This window comes from Stylophora pistillata, chromosome 4 (assembly GCF_964205215.1).
Source record: "Stylophora pistillata chromosome 4, jaStyPist1.2, whole genome shotgun sequence".
NCBI classification, from domain to species: Eukaryota; Metazoa; Cnidaria; class Anthozoa; order Scleractinia; family Pocilloporidae; genus Stylophora; species Stylophora pistillata.
Genome location: NC_142522.1, coordinates 1,782,920 through 1,802,177, shown reverse-complemented (window position 1 = coordinate 1,802,177; position 19,258 = coordinate 1,782,920). Strand labels below are relative to the sequence as shown.

Genomic DNA, 19,258 nt, shown 5'->3' with positions numbered 1-19,258 from the left:
AATTTTTTGACGACAGAAATATCTATCTTACAACAAAACCGGCGTAAATAAGTTCTATCAGCTAAAACGGCTCTCCAAAATGGAGAAAAATTAGCAAAAATCCACGGTGTGGACGTCTGGAAAGACAGACTTTCGTTTCCACTTTAAAGCAAAAAGAAAACTGAAATAGAATCTGCCTCTCCTGCAACACTTTCCCTCAATTTGTCAGCAATAACTCATCTTACTTTCCGATAAGAATCAAGTCATTTATTGATTTCTAAATAAAATGATAAGATTCACTCCTCACCTGTAGCATTAGGAATGTTTTCTCCGTAAATTTTCCTCAAAGTGGCCATCACTTCTATCATCGTTTTGGAATCGTCTTGTGCTTCAATTCTGAGCGAGGCATCGCCAGTCACCGATGTGAACAAGACACCTGTGCCAGGGAAGAAACCGGGTCGATCCAGGTCGTAGAAAGTTGGAAACTCGCCCTTTTTCTCGGAAGCGTGCATTATCCACTCATGATCATCCCAGAAATCGCGCGGAAACTTCAAAAAAATCTTAGTGAAGTAAACTGGACGGAAACGATATATCACTTCCAACTTCCATTTGGGGAAGGGAGGGTCAAACTCAACCAGGCCACTGCCCAGCACTCCGGAACTGAAGGTTGACAGCGCGTATTCTGCAATGAACTCATCTCCATCAGTTGTAGTGACTGTAACGCTGTTGTTGGAGTAGCTGATCTTGGAGACAGGCTTGTTTAGCAAAATCCTTTTCCTAAACCGCTTGTAGAAGTCACTGAAGAGGGTCCAGTAGCCTCTTTGGTCAGTGATGAAGAAGTCCTCACCCGGAAATCCCATGTTATTAAGGGAAGTGACGGTTTCATCTCCGCCGTACTCGAAATCAATGTCGAACCAGGAGAAGGTCCTCTTCATCGGGGAATCTGAACGCCATCCGCGCATCTTCAGGTAAACAGAAGCAGGCATGTCTCTGGGTGGGGTGTCTGCTCCATCTCTTCTCTCCCCCTCTGCAAACAGTTCGTCACGAACTTTCTCCCATCGATGGAAAGTTTTCAAATCAGTGATGTCGTTACCGAAGTCGTCTCTGTGGAGGAAAATTATTTGATCATTAACATAGATTTATTAAAATAGCAAGAATTTTGGCTAAGATAACTGGAGCAAGGCTGTAACGCATAGTTTTCATTACTGATATCAAAATTGATGGTGACGATAATATTGTTGATGATATATCGGCCAGCTGGATATACGAAGCTAATCTTCGAATGGATATACGAAGCTAATATATCGAAGCTGGATATATAACGAATATAAGGATAATATAACGAAGCTGGATCTACGAAGCTAATCTAGTCTTCTTTGTGAGGCGTGAGTAGTCCAGTGGTCAGTGCGCTGGACCCTGGGTCAGATGGCCCGGGTTCAAGTCCTGGCTGGGGCTTGACGTTGTGTCCTTAAGCAAGACGCTTCACTCACATTGCTTCGTCTTCTCGGATAGGACGTAAAGCCGGAGGTCCCGTCTCCTGCACCTATTAATTAGTTAATTTCCGCAGGGGACGTTAAAGTACCCACATCACGAGATTACTGTGATGTGGTCTGGCCTGGTTACTGGGAATGGGGGAGGAGCATCTGTTAAATTTCTTCTTTATTTATTGTAAATTGCCGCCGGCAGTCTGGGAAAGTCCCCTATACAGTGTTGTAAAGCGCATTAGAGCATTTACATGGAAATGCGCTATAGAAATTTATTATTATTATTATTATTATAATCTTTTGAGCAAGGCATGGCAAGCATAATCGAGCTTTACGAACAGTTCTTGCCAATCCAACTCTACTCTGTCTTTGGGACCAGTAAGTCAGAACAAATAAGCCATGTGCAAAATACGTAAAAAGGAGACAGAAAGCCATGCTCACGTGCTACCGGGCCGTCCTTGGAGGGACGTGAAGCTTGTCGACTCTGTTTATCCGTGGTGCTCATGGATGGAGCCTAAGTCGATGTATGAGTCAAACAATGCGCAAATAGATTTCAAGGCGAGGAAGGTCCTGGTTGTGGAAGTTAATTGTCCTTGGTTGGACATTCTAGCGAGGAAGGCCACTGAGACGATAAACGGAACATTGTGATGGAACCTTAAACGACATGTACAGTACCAGACACTCGTGTCTAGAATCTGTAATAATATGAATAATAATGATAATGATAATAACTACGAGCAAAAGAATATCAAGGTCATGTTCTCTTGCTACGAGTTAACTTACCGCATGCAGAAATCGCTGTAATTGGACAGATGTCCCCTCAAGTCGTACTTTTTGTTCAATCGATTAAGGGGATTATCTTCCTCTTCCACGTAGTGGATCCAGTTCGCTCCTTCCTCTACCTTCATACCAGCAAAGGGCACTGACTTCATTCGACCTCCAATGTAATCTTGAGCCTCTAACACGAGAAAGTTCTTGATACCATTATCGTACAGCGTCTTAGCTGCTGTAATACCAGCAGAACCGGCTCCGAGGATTAAAACTTTATATTTTGGACGTGTCCTTTTCAGAGGGCGGAGGCCAAAGAGACACGGCAGAAGCACCAGGATCAAAGCACAGGAAAGGAATAGTTTCCGGTTGTTTTTCATGACGTTACCACTAAGACCTACTGACCAAAACAAAACCAAACTTGGATATCACTTCTACTTGACAAGGCTAATAAGAGTTTCCAGAGGGAAACTAGAACGCTGACTTTTCATCCATTAGCCCTTCGTCACTTGCTCTGATGAAGGGCCGACGCTCGAAACGTCAGCTTTGTTGTGACTTTACGTTGATCACTTCAAATTATTAAATCAGTTGATAAAACCAAATTATCGTGTATTTCCCGCACCGACACAAGACCAAAAACTTCCATCCTTTATTAATAGGATTTTTCACTTCACGTAGCATTTGACGACTTAATAAAAACCATGTTACTGTTTTCTAGTTAGAATTTGTTTCTTCGTTATTCGGAAAAAAAATTGAAAATGATCACTTTGTTGTGTAGCAATATGTATTAACTCAACAACGGCTGAACAATCATAAAACGAAATAAATCAGTCCATTCGTTGACGTGTTTTCTTAAGTAAATACCATATGACGAATTTTAAGGAGTGCATGAACCTTCATTGCATTTATAATATTTCACCCAGCTGCGGAAAATATCGACTTATCGCCAATGATCAGAGGTCAAAGTACCTCTCCTCTCCTCAGCTTCTACGCGAAAAACAGGGGAAAAAATTCGCAACTTTTTCACAACAACAACCTCGCGAGCCTTTCTAAAAAACCAGTTTGGGGTCTGAGTGGTGTTTAATCGTCAGCTGTCAAAGGGCTTAAATTTAACATTCAACCATAAAAAAGATAGACTTTTACCGTCAAAAGTGCAAATAAATATATTTTAGCCGCTTACGACCTTAAGTTTTAGATTTGGAAGAATCTTTTAGAATGGTAAATTAGTCTCCAGATTTCCAAAAATGCTCAGTTTATCGTCCTTCTCTCCAATTTTCGCTTTTAACACCGGTGTTTTGAATATATTTATGCTTTGAACTTGATACTCTAACATTAAAAATAGCTGACTTCATTATAAAGTTGTCTTCGTTCACGCCATTACACGCCATTCCTGCCGTTCAACAACATCACAACTGAGATCATGATTTTATCATCTGATGTTAAATGTCTCGGAAAATGTCAACAGTGTCGAAAATGTTTACTTACACTCATGGTTGGAGCCATAATAGATCTCCTATCTCCTATTTTCATTCTTTCTACTTCTTTTGGAGTTTTCCCCAGCATACGAATGTTTCCTCGAGATCAACAACGTTTTTATCTTTCATCTAAGTCAGTTTAAAGTACTCGCGTTGAATTAAAGACTAACGTTCCAATCGAATCAGCAAGAATCCTAAAAATGCGCAAGATACTGACCTAATAATCGCTGGGTGAGAAAGAATCTTAAAGGCGCGCAAAATACTAACGAAAAGAGAAATCCTTAATGTGCGCCAGATACTAAAGTGACAATCGAATAAAGGAGAATTCTAAAGGTGTGCCAAATATCAACATAACAATCGAATAAAAAGAATCCCTAAGTGCGCGAGATACTAATGGAACTTGCGAAGGAAGGAGAGTGCTACATTTTGCAAAGGTGTGCGAGATGGCTAATATAACGATCGAATGACGGAGAATCCCAAAGTTGCGCTAGATACTAACGTAGCAATCTCATGAAAGAGAATCTTAAAATTGCAGGAGATAGTCACGCAACAATCAGATGAAAGAGAATCCTAAAAGTAGTAGAGTTACCTAGACAATAATCAAATGAAAGACAATCCTACAAGTGCGCGAGAATGCTTAGGTAACAATCCAATGAAGGGAAACCGTAAGGTGTGCGAGATACAAACATAACAAATAACAATCAAATGAAATTGTATCGTAGAAGTGTGCAAGATATTTACGTAATAATCATCATAAACCATCAACAAGAGAATACCAACTCTTGTCCATCAATCATGTTTGCTTACGCGCGATCGGTCTAAACGCATCACGTGGCCGAATGTCACAGCTGATATTCCCCAATTCGCAAATCTCATATCCACCAGAAGTTCCAGGAGAAGGGACACGTTTGTTTCTTCATTGATTTTAAACATCCCACGCAGCAAATGGTGAGCTGTTCTTAAACATTTTTTCAGCGTGTTACAAAAATATTTGATGGATAATAAACACGGTATCCTCCATTTGGCGCTAAAAATGCACATACTTTTTTCTTAGACGCAACCTGTCTCTGTTAGTTCACAGTTCTCATCGAGCGAAGCTCTCAGTCGGAAAACTGTTTGCATCTCGGAACAGATAATGTCCGCGGACAAGTACATGTATCCGTGTATATTTTTGGGTTAAAGGGAGGTGATTGGTTTATATTTTCATGCTGAAAACAGGAAAACGTAATACTTATCTCAACTGAAAGAGACATGTCTTTAAACATCAACCCAGTAATTATCGAACGCATTTGTGCCGTACAAATCTCAGGCAATTTACAATTCTCTACCAAGGTCCTAAAATTTGGAACTCTCTCCCTATTTCAGTCACTCGTTCGTCAAACTTTCTCAGCTTTAAAACGAAATTTTTAAGAGTTTTTACTTAAATAATCACTGAATTGGCCAAGCTGCACGTTCGCAGCACTTTTTCAGTTACTTGATTTATTATTGTAAGTGAAATGGCTCTCCCATACGCCTGGTGGCTTCTTTGGTGTCCTCGCTTTCTAACTGATATCGCTGTAATTAAATATTTTTATTGTTAAAATAAGGCGATTAAAAGATGATGATGATAATGATAACCCGTCAAAAGCCCTGGAATTTAACTGTCAACCGTCAAAGGCCTTAAAAACTAACCGTCAGCCGTCAAAATAAAAAAAAATCCTCAACTGTCAAGGCTACCCAATCATTTCTGGTCCACATTTCGTATTTATAAAAAGCTTATAATTAAATTTGTTTTTTCGAGATATTGCCTTGAGTTCTCTTTGACTCCCCTTTGTTTTTTTCTGCTTCAGTGCATTCTCCAAAGGGGCAAACAACCATTATATACAGAACACAAAGAAACTCATGCTCATACGAAACTTCTGTTTATTGACTGAAAAACTTTTAGATAAGTGAATACTGAACAAGGAACCCACCCAATATCACGATAGAGGAAATTCATTCGATTCCCCCCTCCAGGAAAAACAGAAACTGCACGCCTCTTGAACAGTCGAAACAGAATGCCAGACTTGGTCGTTAAAAATATAGAACCGGGCGTCAGAAATGCTGTTGACCGCCTCCCGGTTAGCTCAATGGATAGACCGCTGGACTGTAGTGCAAGAGGTCGAGGGTTCGAGCCCCGGCCGGACCAACACTCAAGGTCTTAAAATAATTGAGAAGAACTTGCTACCTTTCTATAACATCAAGAAATGGTTAGGTATTCTAGTCTTCTCGGATAGGGACGAATAAATGGAGGTCCCGTCTCCTGCAGGGTTGGGGCAGGAGACGTTAATTTCCCACACACGAGATTACTGTGGGATGGGTGGGTTAGGACAGCAGGTCCACATCAGCTATTACAGCTGCCAATTAATCAACCTGCTTAAACAAATAAATGAACTTCAACTGTTCTTTTGTTCAGATGTCTTGATCTGGATGATCAATATCACAGGTTTTTCAGCAAATTATGCAAAGTTTGTTCCCTAAATGATTTCGTTAAATTGTTTCGAGTTTGAAAGATATATACTTTTCAATGATTTTTTTGCTTCTTCTGTTTCCCGTTGTTTTTCCCTTCCTGATCTAGACGATCATCATTGATTACAACGTGTTCTCCCAGAATGCAGCCGCCGAGTAAAGTCAGTCATTTAGAAAACATAGAGAAGGTTTGCTGACACTAACGGTAAAGGCGCATTTAGCGCTCCAGTGGGAAACATCGCCTATAACTCTTGAACTTACAAACCTTCGCAGTAGAGCGACAGGAAAATACTGCACTTATAAACCATCGAGGAAAAAAGGACCTTAGCTTGAAATTTTGCGACTACACTTAAAAAGCTCAAAATCACTCCACCGACAACCAAAATAAAACATTTCCATACCAATTCTTGGCGGGAAAAGACAGATCAGTTCATATCATAGAGGCTATTTGGAAAACACTACCCTCGTCCACCCTGGGGACTCCATAGAAAAAGAAACTGTAGCTTTTCTGTCCAGACAAAGTTTCGGATTATTTTGAATGAAGGAAACACTGTAACAACTGTGAAAAGAATGAAAATAGATGATCCCGAATCCCCTGGGTTTGGTTGGTAGCATACTCCACTAAATGGATGGCAACACGAAATAAGCCCACGCTTCATCGCAGTGACAGTTAATTTATCTCCTCTTTGAGGAAAACATGGATTAACTTTGAATCAACTGTAGTTTGGCAGAAACAGTCAGCAGAAGACCACAGTTGTAAAAAGCCATCATTTAGACATAAGTTGACCTAAAATCAGCGTTTAAATCAGTTGACACATTATGTTTGAAGAGTTCTATTTATGTGAAGGGTAACAGTCCTAATTTTCCCACACTCTAAATCATTAACAGACCCCCTTATCCATTCAGTGTTGGCTAAAAGATCACGGAATCACAATGCAACATTGTTTGAGGGGAGAGGGGGCGAATAGGTTTACTTAACTGGGGAAAAATATATTAGATTGAAGTAACAGTGGTCGAAAAGATCAATATGTAAACAGTTTTGTCGCCGAATGTAGTAGGCGCGCCTTTTGTGGCGAATTTGGTTTCCTCAAAGGCGGAGATTCAAATGGAGTCGTGGACTAAGATGATAAATAACTAATCCTACAAAGTTATCATTATCATTAATGTCATCTTAATAATTCGTTTACTTAGTGTCCACTACATTACCTTTATCAAACTTTGCCAGGAGAAGAAGAAATATGCAACTGGATGAAACTTGCGAGCACGAAACAACACTGAGCGGAAACAAAAGTAAGTAAATGTTACGCACCAATCAGAACGAGTTAATTTATACCTCCCTCTTGTGCGCGCGGTTATGAATGGTTAATTCAAAGTAGATAAATGCTCAACATTACCGTAAACTGATTTCCAGTCACCAAAAAAATCGTTTTTAAATGATCAGTAGCTCTTACCCCCTGAGACGCAAATGCAGTCGGTTTACATTTAGTGGAAAAAACAGGATTGTTAATGGAAGGGCAGACAAAGTTTTAGAATAGTTCTAGTTGCATATCGATCTAGATGACTGCTCTTTCTTTCTTCAAACGTTCCAAACCGAATTACGCATGTAACCGTATCGATGATGGTTTTGCCATTGTTTGACATATTACATCAGTGCAAACAAATTTCGATTGTCAAAAGCAAAAATGCCTCGTAACTTTTGATACTTCCATGATCTGTTTTCAACCACTTGTGGGATAGGAAAGTAACTGATACGAACTTGTTTCTCATAGAGTCCTGCCTGAAAGTCATAAATCAGGATAATACAAAAAATATAACTAAGAATAACTCCTTGCAGTTATTGAGAGTCATTCGGTTGAGACAAACAAATTGCTAAAAGAAACAGAGATCTAATAAAGATGAAAGGTTCAGGCTAGTTTCAACTACGAACCTAATGTAGAGAATCTATCAAAAAAAAAAACTAATAGCCGATTAACTAACTTAATATATATGAATAATGAAACAACCCACTATAATTGAAACAAAATAATGATCGACGCTTCCAAGCATATATGTTACTGCACGTGCAGAGGAAAATAGCACGTAATTTGAAAATCGCTAAAAACGTGTTCCTCGGTTGAGAAAGATGGCGTATAACGTAGCTCGAATTTCCGTGTTTGTTGACCAAATGATAAATTTATATTCTTTGATGATGGGACAAAGACTTCAACCGGCAACCTAATCATCGGCAAGTGAAATGCAGTGTCGGTCTAGAGCTGATGAAGGCTCGGTTTTCTCTAGTGCCAAGGAGGAGTATTGAGCGTTTGTATAGGTAATCACATGATTTTTCTCGTGCAATTTGGAAAAAATAAGCACGAGTAAAATTTTTCAAAGACTAACAAAACTGCATGAGCCAGTAGGGTTCACTCCAGCCATTGATTACTCATCCGTAAACCGTAGGGTTTACTCCAGCCATTGATTATTCATCATATCTGATTTATCATCACGGGTTTATTACGAATCAACTGAACAACCTGCTCCCAGTTGGCTTTTTAGCTCAATTGTTAGAGGGCTGCACTAGTATCACAGAGGTCAGTGGTTCGAATCCCGTACAGGCCTGACTTTTTTTTCAGGTCTGATTTTCGCTATTGCATAAATAGCGCTCTCTACTGTGAGGATCGTGCACCATACGTAACTGGAGTATTTTAGCGACCGCTCCGGTCTACAACAACAAAAGCAAGCGGTGCCACTTGTGCCTCACAGAGAAACTTTATCTAATTAGAGCTAAGAAGTCGTTTTTACTAAGCAAAAGAACAGATCTTATTTCTAAATGCCGCCACGAGAATAAATTTTACTTATCAAATTTCACAAGCCGCCAACAATAGCCTCAGAGAATATTTATTTATTTATTTCATCGCACCAGCGAATTAATTAACTACTATATATAAGGAGGTATGTTCTTTATTGAATAAAATTCTGTCTGACGAGCGCTTCGGCGCGAAACTCAGAGTAACAGAGAATCGATGCGTCCTCATTGATTCTTCAACGAATATATACCCAGCTTTGCCAACACAGCATTGAGCACTTTATGCCAAGGCAGACTCTACCCTCACATTTATATGTATATAATAATATTATCAGCAACGAGTTGGGTTAGTTGGTCCAAGACACTTAATTGCTACCTAGAGTTTCATGCTCCATCAGAAGCAATCATCAATCAACTGCCTGAAAATCGGTCATTACGGAATCGCGCCCATTGTAATGCGTCGCCCGGGAAAAGTAGGGTATCCATGATGCTTTGCAGGCGGAATGAGGTTGCAAAAGCTAACCGCCAGCTTCGGTCTCTTAAGATCTGAATTGACGAATTCCCAAAAGGGAGTTATAAAATTTCGCTTTGTGTCCGTTCAGAGACAACGGAGATACAATTGAAGCAATTAGCATTGTTTGAAGGTGATGAAACGAGGTGTTGTTATGGTAAAGCTGAGTTGGAACTGAGCGTGTATATACGTGGAGCAGGAGTTTACAATGTATACTTAAGCTTTTCGAAAAGTAAATAGACTTTCCCGACGTGTTAAGTGAAACTGACAGCAATAACGGGCTAAAAAGGAATATTTCTGTAATGTTATTTTGCTTTCATGGCGAAATTGATGGTCGAACCTCGTAAATCTGTCGCATTTCAGTCTTAACCTATTTATTCTATTTATTCGTTTATGAGCCGAACTCAGCTATAAGCCGAGACCCTAAACTAAATCGGTCAGTACATTCAAAGTTATTTGAAAAAACGTGTGCTGTGTAGCGCGGAGCGCGCTAATAAGGTAATGACATTTTTAGCAGAAATTTCCCAGAGTGTCTACAGGACGATGCTAATTCCTTTCCGCTGTTTAAGGTTGACATTTCGGGTTAAAACAAAATAAAATACTTCTCCCACAAACACAAATTACAATTCTTGGTGACGTTCGAGTAAGATCTTGCCAGTTTTATTTTGCGCCATTTGATGTTGTACTGGATGTTCCGGTCTTTCAGGTTCCAAATATGCTTACTAAGCTCAGTTACGTTTCTATAACGTTCATTACGGAATGAGCAAATGTGATTTCGATATCTTAATTTAAATGGAGTGTCACAAAGTCCGATATATGTTTCCCTTGTTATATCGGACTTTGTGACACTACATTTAAATTAAGATATAGAAATCACATTTGCTCATTCTGTAATGAACGCTATAGAAACGTAACTGAGCTTACTAAGCATATTTGGAACCCGACATGTAAAGATGTGGCTAGTACGGAAAAATACCGTTTAACACGAAAAGGTAGACCATGGATAGTTTCTTTACACAAAGGAGATGAATATCCAATATGGCAGACGAAGCGGAAGGTAAATACAAATTACTGACCTTTTCAACCTTCGTAGAATGAGTAAATCGCGAGGCAAATAAACCTTTTTCTGTGGGTCAAAATTCAGTCTCCCTTTCTGTGTTATCTGATCGGTACGAGCAACACACCCTGACGAATCTGGTTGGTGCGAGCAACCTAAAAAAAAAATAACTCCAAACCATGTTTATTCCCAAAAAGGCTTCTATTGCTTATTGCTGGTCAACTGTCAAAAAAGATGAAAGGATATTTATTGAAAAAGAGCAGACTTAATATGGATTCTTTTTCCGCTATCTAATCACTCTTTCTCGGCCTAGAGAACCTCTGTTTTGGATATAAAGAAAGCATTATCCTTAATATAATAAATCGAGTTGAGGTATACTTGAATAACGTAAAGATAGACTTTCTTACATAGTTAACGCTTATTTCACCAAACTATTGGTGAAGAATTAAACAATTTGTAACTAAAAAAAAGAACTTCACTTCCTATGGAAGTGGGAATGAACGCAGAAATGGCGAATGCGCATTGAATTTCATCATGTAGCATCCAATTTTAATGTCAGTATAGATTAAAATTCAAACCACGTCCGCTTTCAAAACTAGGCAACTGATTTTTCTTTGACTAGTCGCTATTTTCTGAGTTTCAGTTAGAAAAAGAAAATGACCTCAATTTCAGTCCTTTCAGGACGAAGGAGTACAGGGCTATCTACGAGGTATTAGATATTCCGGATGGACGAACGGACTGGAGGATTAGATGTTTTGAGACAACCGATTAGGCTTCCCCTGCAGCAGGGGCGGAGGATAATGACATTATTGCATGCCATGCTTAGTAATACGTGAGGATTGAATTGAATAGAACGAGGTTGAAGTTGAGTTCACTTTGCGATCAAGTTAGTTGCAATCAATGTTTAGGACGGGAAGGATCCCAAAATATTTTATATTTTCAGTCTGTATGAGTTACAAGCGATAGTAAATATGAGTGCAGCAACAAGGCACAAGTATATTCAAAGCGGTCCATTAATAAACATTTTACAGGCAGTAAAAACAGTTTCACCACCTTATAGAATCTTCACCTAGAAAAGTTGTGTCTTTGTACATTGACGGCTTGTTCAATCTAAGAAGATTGCGAACAAACATCGATAAAAGTGTTTTCAAGGTAGTTAGTTCGATTCCTTTGCAAAACGTTTCATTGAGCCCTACGGGCTCGTGAAATTAAGCTGTCTTTGAAAATTCCCTCGTGTTTATTGACACAAAATTACATATCATGTCGTTACCTGTTATTGACAGTAAATGAAAAGCAATGGGTCTGTTACATACCTTTAGATTTTTTTAGCTGGCTCGATTTCTCTCAACACGAAGAGATCTACTCCAACGCCCTGCAGACCGAGACGTTAGAAAGAACGGTGGCTGGCATGCAAATGAAATGACGAAATTCTTTGATAGCATTGTATTGTATTGTATTGTATTGTATTGTAATCTTTATTTAGACACGATCAATTCATCAGCCTATAAACATACATATCACATACGCTAAGATATTTAAAATTAAAACTATATACTATAACACTAAAGCTGTTTTCCGTGAATGCCGTGCGTTAGACTTAAAGAATGTCATTGATCTTACGTTTAAATAACCCCAGAGAATCTGTGTTCCTTATATCGCGTAGCTAAAGCTTTTTCTGCAATAATTAGTGCGCGGTAGTGGAACATTAAGCTTATTTTCAGAGTCCCTGAGGTCATAAGCAGAGTCACGCCACGTAAACTTTGAATATAGATACCTTGGAGCTAGCCCGTGCAGACATCTAAACATCATGGTGGTTTTATGGATTTCCTGCTGGCGTGCAAGATTTTTCCACTCTAAAAACTCGAGTAGCTCAGTTGCATCAGCATCATAGTTAGAGAATGTCAACACACGGGCTGCTCTATTCTGCAATTTCTGCAGTTTGTCTCGTAGCGTTTTCCCACAGCTACCCCAAACAATGTCACAGTAATCAAAGTGACGTTTTACTAAAGCTTGGTAGATGAGATGTAAGGTTGATGCTGGGATCAAGTGCCTAATTCGCTTTAAGGCCCCGATACCAGAGGCGATCTTTTTCGTTAGTTCTTCGATGTGACTATGCCAATCGAGTTTATCGTCTATTATTACACCAAGCGATTTTGTAGCTGTAACCTGGCTCACTTGAGTATTGTTCATTCTAATTGTTGGTGAAGCTGTGAGAGTATTCAGTCTCTGCCTCGACCCTATTAGCATGAATTCGGCTAAACTAAAGGCTTATGGTGTTAACGACAACAGTATCAGACTGCTGAACTCATATTTTACTGATCGCTTCAACAGAGTTAAACTGGGACCAGTAGTGAGCTCCTGGGAGAGGGTGTCAAGGGGATGCCCTCAGGGATCTGCATTTGGGCCGTTATTATGGAACATTTTTCAGAATGATCTAACTTATGACATTAATACAAACCTTAATATGTATGCAGATGACCACCAGTTTTATGATATGAGCAGTAATCTAGCTGATGTTCATGCTAATCTGACAGTAAGTGCTGAAGTAGCTTCCAACTGGTACAGTTCCAACTTCCTTAAAGGAAACTTCGACAAGTATCGAACCTTAACACTTGGTAATAAATGTGATCATAGTATGAGAATTGTTATTGGAGACGTAGAAGTTAAATCAACTGCCTGCCTGAAATTGCTTGGAGTATCAATAGACAATGATCTCCGATTTGCTGAACATATTACTACAATCTGTAAGAAAAGCAGCCAACGTGTAGGAGTCTTAATGAGACTCAGAAACTTAATACCTACTAGCACCAAGTTGCAATTGTTTAAAGCTGCCATTCTTCCTTATTTAACTTACTCTCATCTTGTTTGGCACTTCTGTCGTGCTAGTGACAGCAGAAAACTCGAACGCATACAGGAAAGGGCACTCAGAGCCATCTATTGCGACAAAACGTCAAGTTATAACACACTATTGGGTATGGCTAATCTATGTACTTTACATAACAGAAGGTTACAGGACATGGCTACTCTCATGTACAAGGTCAAGAATAATATATGTCCTAAGTACATTGCTGACCTATTTCGGAGGTCTGATACGAAATATGCCCTACGTAGCAAAGAATTTGTTATTCCTAGATTTAATACAGCAACATATGGTAAGCACTCTATCAGATATACTGGACCTAAGTTATGGAATATTGTACCTAAGAACATTAGAGATCTGCCAACATTATCATCTTTCAAGATAAATATCTGTAAGATTGATCTAAATACTTTACTGACCGATAATTACTGTACCAACTGTATTTTATGCAGTACTTAATGTAAAAAAGTTTTTAATGTAAATTTTATCTTGTACATATTGTAAATATTTTAGCATGTTAACCAATCTTAGTATTTTTAGCTCAATTAGCATTTTAACTTTAATTAATATATGGATTTAGTCATTTTTAATTTATTTTGTAGTGTCCCCATTTAGTGGTTATGTACTGCTATTTTAGTCTGACACTTAAATAAAGGTATTCATTCATTCATTTAGTCATGTTCAACGTGAGTTTGTTCGCTTGTAGCCAGTTGAAGACGTTTTCTAGGTCTTCATTTAGACAAAACTGAACGTTCTCAAGATTGCTTCCCGCATATGTGAGGTGCGTGTCATCGGCATACATTCTCGGTTTACAATTTGATAAGCAATTTGGAAGATCGTTGATATATAATAAGAACAATAATGGACCGAGGATGGTCCCTTGAGGGACGCCGCAAGTCAACGAGTAGCTACTGGATAGCAACCCGTTGACAGAGCATTTTTGTGGCCTGCGCATCTAGCTACGTCTTTAAATCAGCCAAACTTACTCAGTCACGCAATATTCGTTCTCGTTCCCACACACCGTTTGGAATCTCTTTATCGTCAATCGACTTTTGTTTAATGGTCAGTGTTGGGAAGCCTGTTTCATTCATAAAAGAGGACAAAATCATGCTGCAACGGAGGATAATTTTTTTTGTGCCCCTTTGTTCATAAAGACGTTTATGTCTAACATGAAAATGTCACAAAAGAGTTTCCAAGATTTTTCTTTTCTGTCAGCTTTATTGGGAGCCCATGATAACGGGCTCCTGGCTTTATCTATTACTTTCAATTCAAATAGCGTGCTGTCTGACGAAGAACATCAGGAAATTTGTAAACAAAATCATTCTTGTTAGGTCTCAATTTCTATAGTGCAGCTACCGGCAAACGTGTTTGGCGCACTAGAGGCCAACTTGACAGGGAATTCGAAGGGCTCACCAATTGAAAGTTAATTAATAAAAATTGAAAAACCGATTTGGAAAATTTCGAATAAAGCTTTTTGATCACCTAGTAGTAACATTTTGTCATAGTTTTAAATTTTATGATCGAGCATTTTTCAGGTTGTAATTGAATAGTGTAGAGAGATCCCCAGTAAACGACAAACCATGTGGGTGTGCCACAAGAGGAAACTGAATAATGTTTGGGTAGGAGTGTGTGATGAGTAATTTCAATCTTAGTATTTTCCATGCACCTGTTATTGAGCACAAGGATTTAAAAAATTCCGTCCGTCGCGTGTAACTGCATCGAGTACTCAATACCAAAAAGAAAAAATGTTAATCATGTTAAAAAGAAATGAAAAAATTAGGAACGTTTTCAAGCTTTCTGAAGCTGTTGTTTTCATTTTTTTTCTCTTTTCTCTCCCTTCAACTACGCTAAGCCTGTGTAATTCTTCCGTGAAATGAACGCAGTTTAATTTTGAAACGCCAAGGAGGCAGAGTGACCGAACGCCGACAAAAACCCTGATTAGCCAGATAGCCATCGTGCACCAAAAGGGTGAAAACAATACATCGCATGTTATACAGTGTTATCTCGGACTCCTACGAGTTTTGTACGATGAGAAACCGACAAAATAACAATAATGAAATAAACAAAGATACTTTAGTCCTTCTTCCAGGTATTTCAGGATAGAAGGGTTAGGGCTCTTGCAGTATAATGGCTCATTGGTCAAGCAGTCTAATTCGGCAAGCAGGCGCTTATATGATTGAGTGCACGTGCTTATATGATAGAGAACACGTGTTTATATGATTGAGTGCGCGTGCTTAAATGATTGAGTGCACGTGCTTATATGATTGATTGCACGTGCTTATATAATTGAGTGCACGTGCTTATATGATTTAGAGCACGTGCTAAAATTTTTGAGTGCACGGGCTTATTTTATTGAGTGCACGTGCTGATATTGATGGGGCAAAGACTTCAACCGGCAACCAATCATCGGCAAGTGAACTGCAGTGTCGGTATAGAGCTGATGAAGGCCTATTTTTTTTTTTAGTGCCAAGCATTGAGCGTCAGGAAACTTTTTTTTTTTTTTCCACAACTGATTGAATCCTTAAAATACGGGATCTAGACAGTTCAAAACGATCTAATTCAAATCATTGGATTCTGATCTCGTACGTGAAAACTATCATGACCCCATGAGTCATTCGGTGGAGGGATTTAGGAAAAAGGAAATAATCTCTGCTAGACTACAATATCCATGATTTCTCTCTATTAATAAAGAGGCAGCACAGCAAGTAATCTCTCTTTAAACGACATCTGGCGAGGCTTTAAACGTGAAATCCAACTCGTTACTTGCCTCTGAACTTGTTCTATCTTAGGTTTAATTGACTTCTGCGCAGGAGACCAGGCAGTTGGTAGCATAACAAAGGTGGGACCTTCTCACTGCGACTTAATAGGGCATGATCTCTTCAGCTGACCGAGGAGTTAATTAGCTTTTTCCCGGAGTAATAAGTTGCAAATAGGACCCCCAAGCAAGCTTGTTCAAAATAATAATACCCAGGTCTTGCTCAAGTAACTTTACGGAGCCTGAAAAATAGTCTTGAAGTAACGGCCTTTACTTCTAAAATCGAACTGTATTCTCTTGCTTTGAATCATCGTTATAATGTAACTATGACTGCGTGGCTCTGAAGGCTTGTCCGTCGCGTCTCGCTCTGGCGAAAGGAGGAAATGAAAACTAATAATTCTAAAACTTTGGCCATCTGAGGAAAATTGAATGTTGACCTCTTACTGGAGCCTGCTTATGGATGCAAGCAAAATATGCAGATTCTGCATAGCTTTATGCGTTCTTTGGACTTGTCTCAAATTATAACCGAGCCAACTCGCATCGCCGAAGAGTCCAAATCGTTAATAGATGTGATCCTGGTTAATAATCAGCACCGAATTGTTGATAGCGGCGTTGTGTCCCTATCAAAAAGCGATCATTCACTAATTTATTGTGTGCTAAAAGCTGGTGTCCCAAAGGCCACACCGAGGACAATAGAATATCGGTCATTCAAAGGATTTGACGAAAATTCCTTGATCCAAGACTTAAAAAGTGTTCCGTGGCACATTGTCGACACTGACAGCAATGTCAACGACGAAGTCTTGACTTGGAACAGATTATTTGCCGAAGTTGCGGATTCTCCTGCACCGCTTAAAAAGCACCGAGAGCTCCTTGAATGAATAATAAAATCGCTGAAGCGATGCGTGATCATAATTATCATCTTCAGAAAGCTCAGAAATCAAACTCTACATACCACTGGGGAATGTATAGAAAGCTGCGAAATTTTTGTGCCTCGCGAAATTAAGTCCTCGAAGTCAAATTACTATTGCAACCTAATTGAAGAAAGTAAAGGCAATTCCAGCATTGTTTGTAAAGCGGTGAATGAGGCTTCCTCACGCAACGTTAGCTCATCCATCCCGCAGTGTATAATTGCAAGTGGAGTACAATATAACGACTCCAAATCCATTGCTACAGCCCTGAATGATTACTTTGCTTCTGTTGGAAGATTGTAGGCAGAAAAATTCTCTCAATCTCTTAATTATGCAAATCTTGCGAAACCCAATGTTGCTGAACCAGCGACGGTTTCTTTTGAGTTAAGAACCGTAAGCCATTCCTTTGTTTTACAACAGATTTATGCCGTTGAGCGCAATAAGGCCATCGGGTTAGACAGAATCAGTGCCCGTTTTACTGAAATGTGCTTCTCGAACTATAACTCCATCAACTACGAAATTGTTAAATTTGTCAATTGCAACCAACGAGTTTCCTAACATCTGGAAATGCCCTAAGGTCACAGCACTTTTTGACAATTAATTTTTCTCCTTTTTGAGGAAAACATGGATTAACTTTGAATCAACTGTAGTTTGGCAGAAACAGGTAGCAGAAGACCACAGTTGTAAAAAGCCATCATTTAGGCATCATAAGTTGACCTAAAATCAGCATTAAAATCAGTTGACACATTATGTTTGAAGAGTTCTATTTATGTGAAGGGTAACAGTTCTAGTTCTCCCACTGTAGCGGCAAGCGAACATCAAGGCCGAATGAAGCGCCGAGAAAATCGCGACCGGAGAAAATAGCAACCAAGCCAGGGGATAAGTTACGGAGACTTATCTTTAATCAATCTCGTAGACTGTAGGCGAATTAAAAAAGGAGACTTATATAATCGATTGTACTCAATTAAAACACGTGGCGACTTAACAGCGTAAATAAATCTAACATAATGAAAAGAACTAATAAATGAACTAAGTGCCACGGCAAACACACAATATATATACAAATAAGGATGAAAGAGCTTGCTCGAAACGAGATAAAGGAAAATTATGACTAGAAATAGCCGCTAGACGATACGACGGTGGCGAGTAAATAACACACACAGAAAGCATAAAATCAGATCAAGAGAAACGCTACCTTGCATAAATCGGGCAAGCTACAACAGTGAGAACAAACGAATGCAACTTACATATCGGTCCCTATACGCCGGTGGCTTGAAACCAAAACTTGAGAAGTAAACTTAGGATGGACGCCGGACATGAACAGTGAACAGTAAAGGAGCGTACGATGCAACAAAGAGAGAAAAACTATCCGCAAGGCTCAAATGGCACAAACGCCAACTGTAACTGAAATGTTACGCAAACTTCAAGTCACGCATTTACACCCACACTCTAAATCATTAACAGACCCCCTTATCCATTCAGTGTTGGCTAAAAGATCACGGAATCACAATGCAACATTGTTTGAGGGGAGAGGGGGCGAATAGTTTCACTTAACTGGGAAAAAATATATTAGATTGAAGTAATAGTGGTCGAAAAGATCAATAAGTAAACAGTTTTGTCGCCGAATGTGGTAGGCGCGCCTTTTGTGGCGAATTTGGTTTCCTCAAAGGCGGAGATTCAAATGGAGTCGTCATCATCATCATCATCATCATCATCATCATGTTTATTTGTTCAAGCAGGTTGAATTTATTGGCAACTGTATAAGCTGATGTGGACCTGCTGTTTTCCCACCCAACCCACCCCAGGGGAGGACATCCAGCACACAGTAATCTCGTGCGTGGGAAATTAACGTCTCTTACCCCTTACCCTTTAAGAGACGGGACCTCCGGCTTTACGTCCTATCCGAGAAGACGAAACAATGTGAGTGAAGTGTCTTGCTTAAGGACTCAACGTTAAACCCCAGCCAGGACTTGAACCCGGGCGGTTTAACCCAGAGTCCAGTGCACTGAATAACTAACTAATAACTAAATAAATAACTAACTAATAACATAATAAATAACTAATCCTACAAAGTTATCATTATCATTAATGTCATCTTAATAATTCGTTTACTTAGTGTCCACTACATTACCTTTATCAAACTTTGCCAGGAAAAGAGGAAATATACAACTGGATGAAACTTGCGCGCACGA

At 39.3% G+C, this 19,258-nt stretch overlaps 1 protein-coding gene across 4 annotated transcripts in view; it reads right to left on the bottom strand.

Moving 5' to 3' along the window:
* LOC111320559 (uncharacterized) overlaps positions 1 to 19,258 on the bottom strand; it is a 19,725-nt gene extending 467 nt beyond the window's left edge. Inside the window, exons 1-5 of one of the 4 annotated variants that reach the window (XM_088757065.1) lie at positions 11,857 to 11,935; positions 10,563 to 10,698; positions 7,400 to 7,467; positions 2,247 to 2,631; positions 287 to 1,083 (exon numbers count right to left, since the gene is read on the bottom strand). In XM_088757065.1, coding sequence (XP_088613191.1) covers positions 287 to 1,083; positions 2,247 to 2,611 — 1,162 coding nt within the window. In that variant the 5' untranslated portion in view covers positions 2,612 to 2,631; positions 7,400 to 7,467; positions 10,563 to 10,698; positions 11,857 to 11,935. Of the gene's footprint in view, positions 1 to 286; positions 1,084 to 2,246; positions 2,632 to 7,399; positions 7,468 to 10,562; positions 10,699 to 11,856; positions 11,936 to 19,197 lie in introns of those variants that run through there. The other 3 variants (XM_088757064.1, XM_088757066.1, XM_088757067.1) reach the window with 3 other exon arrangements.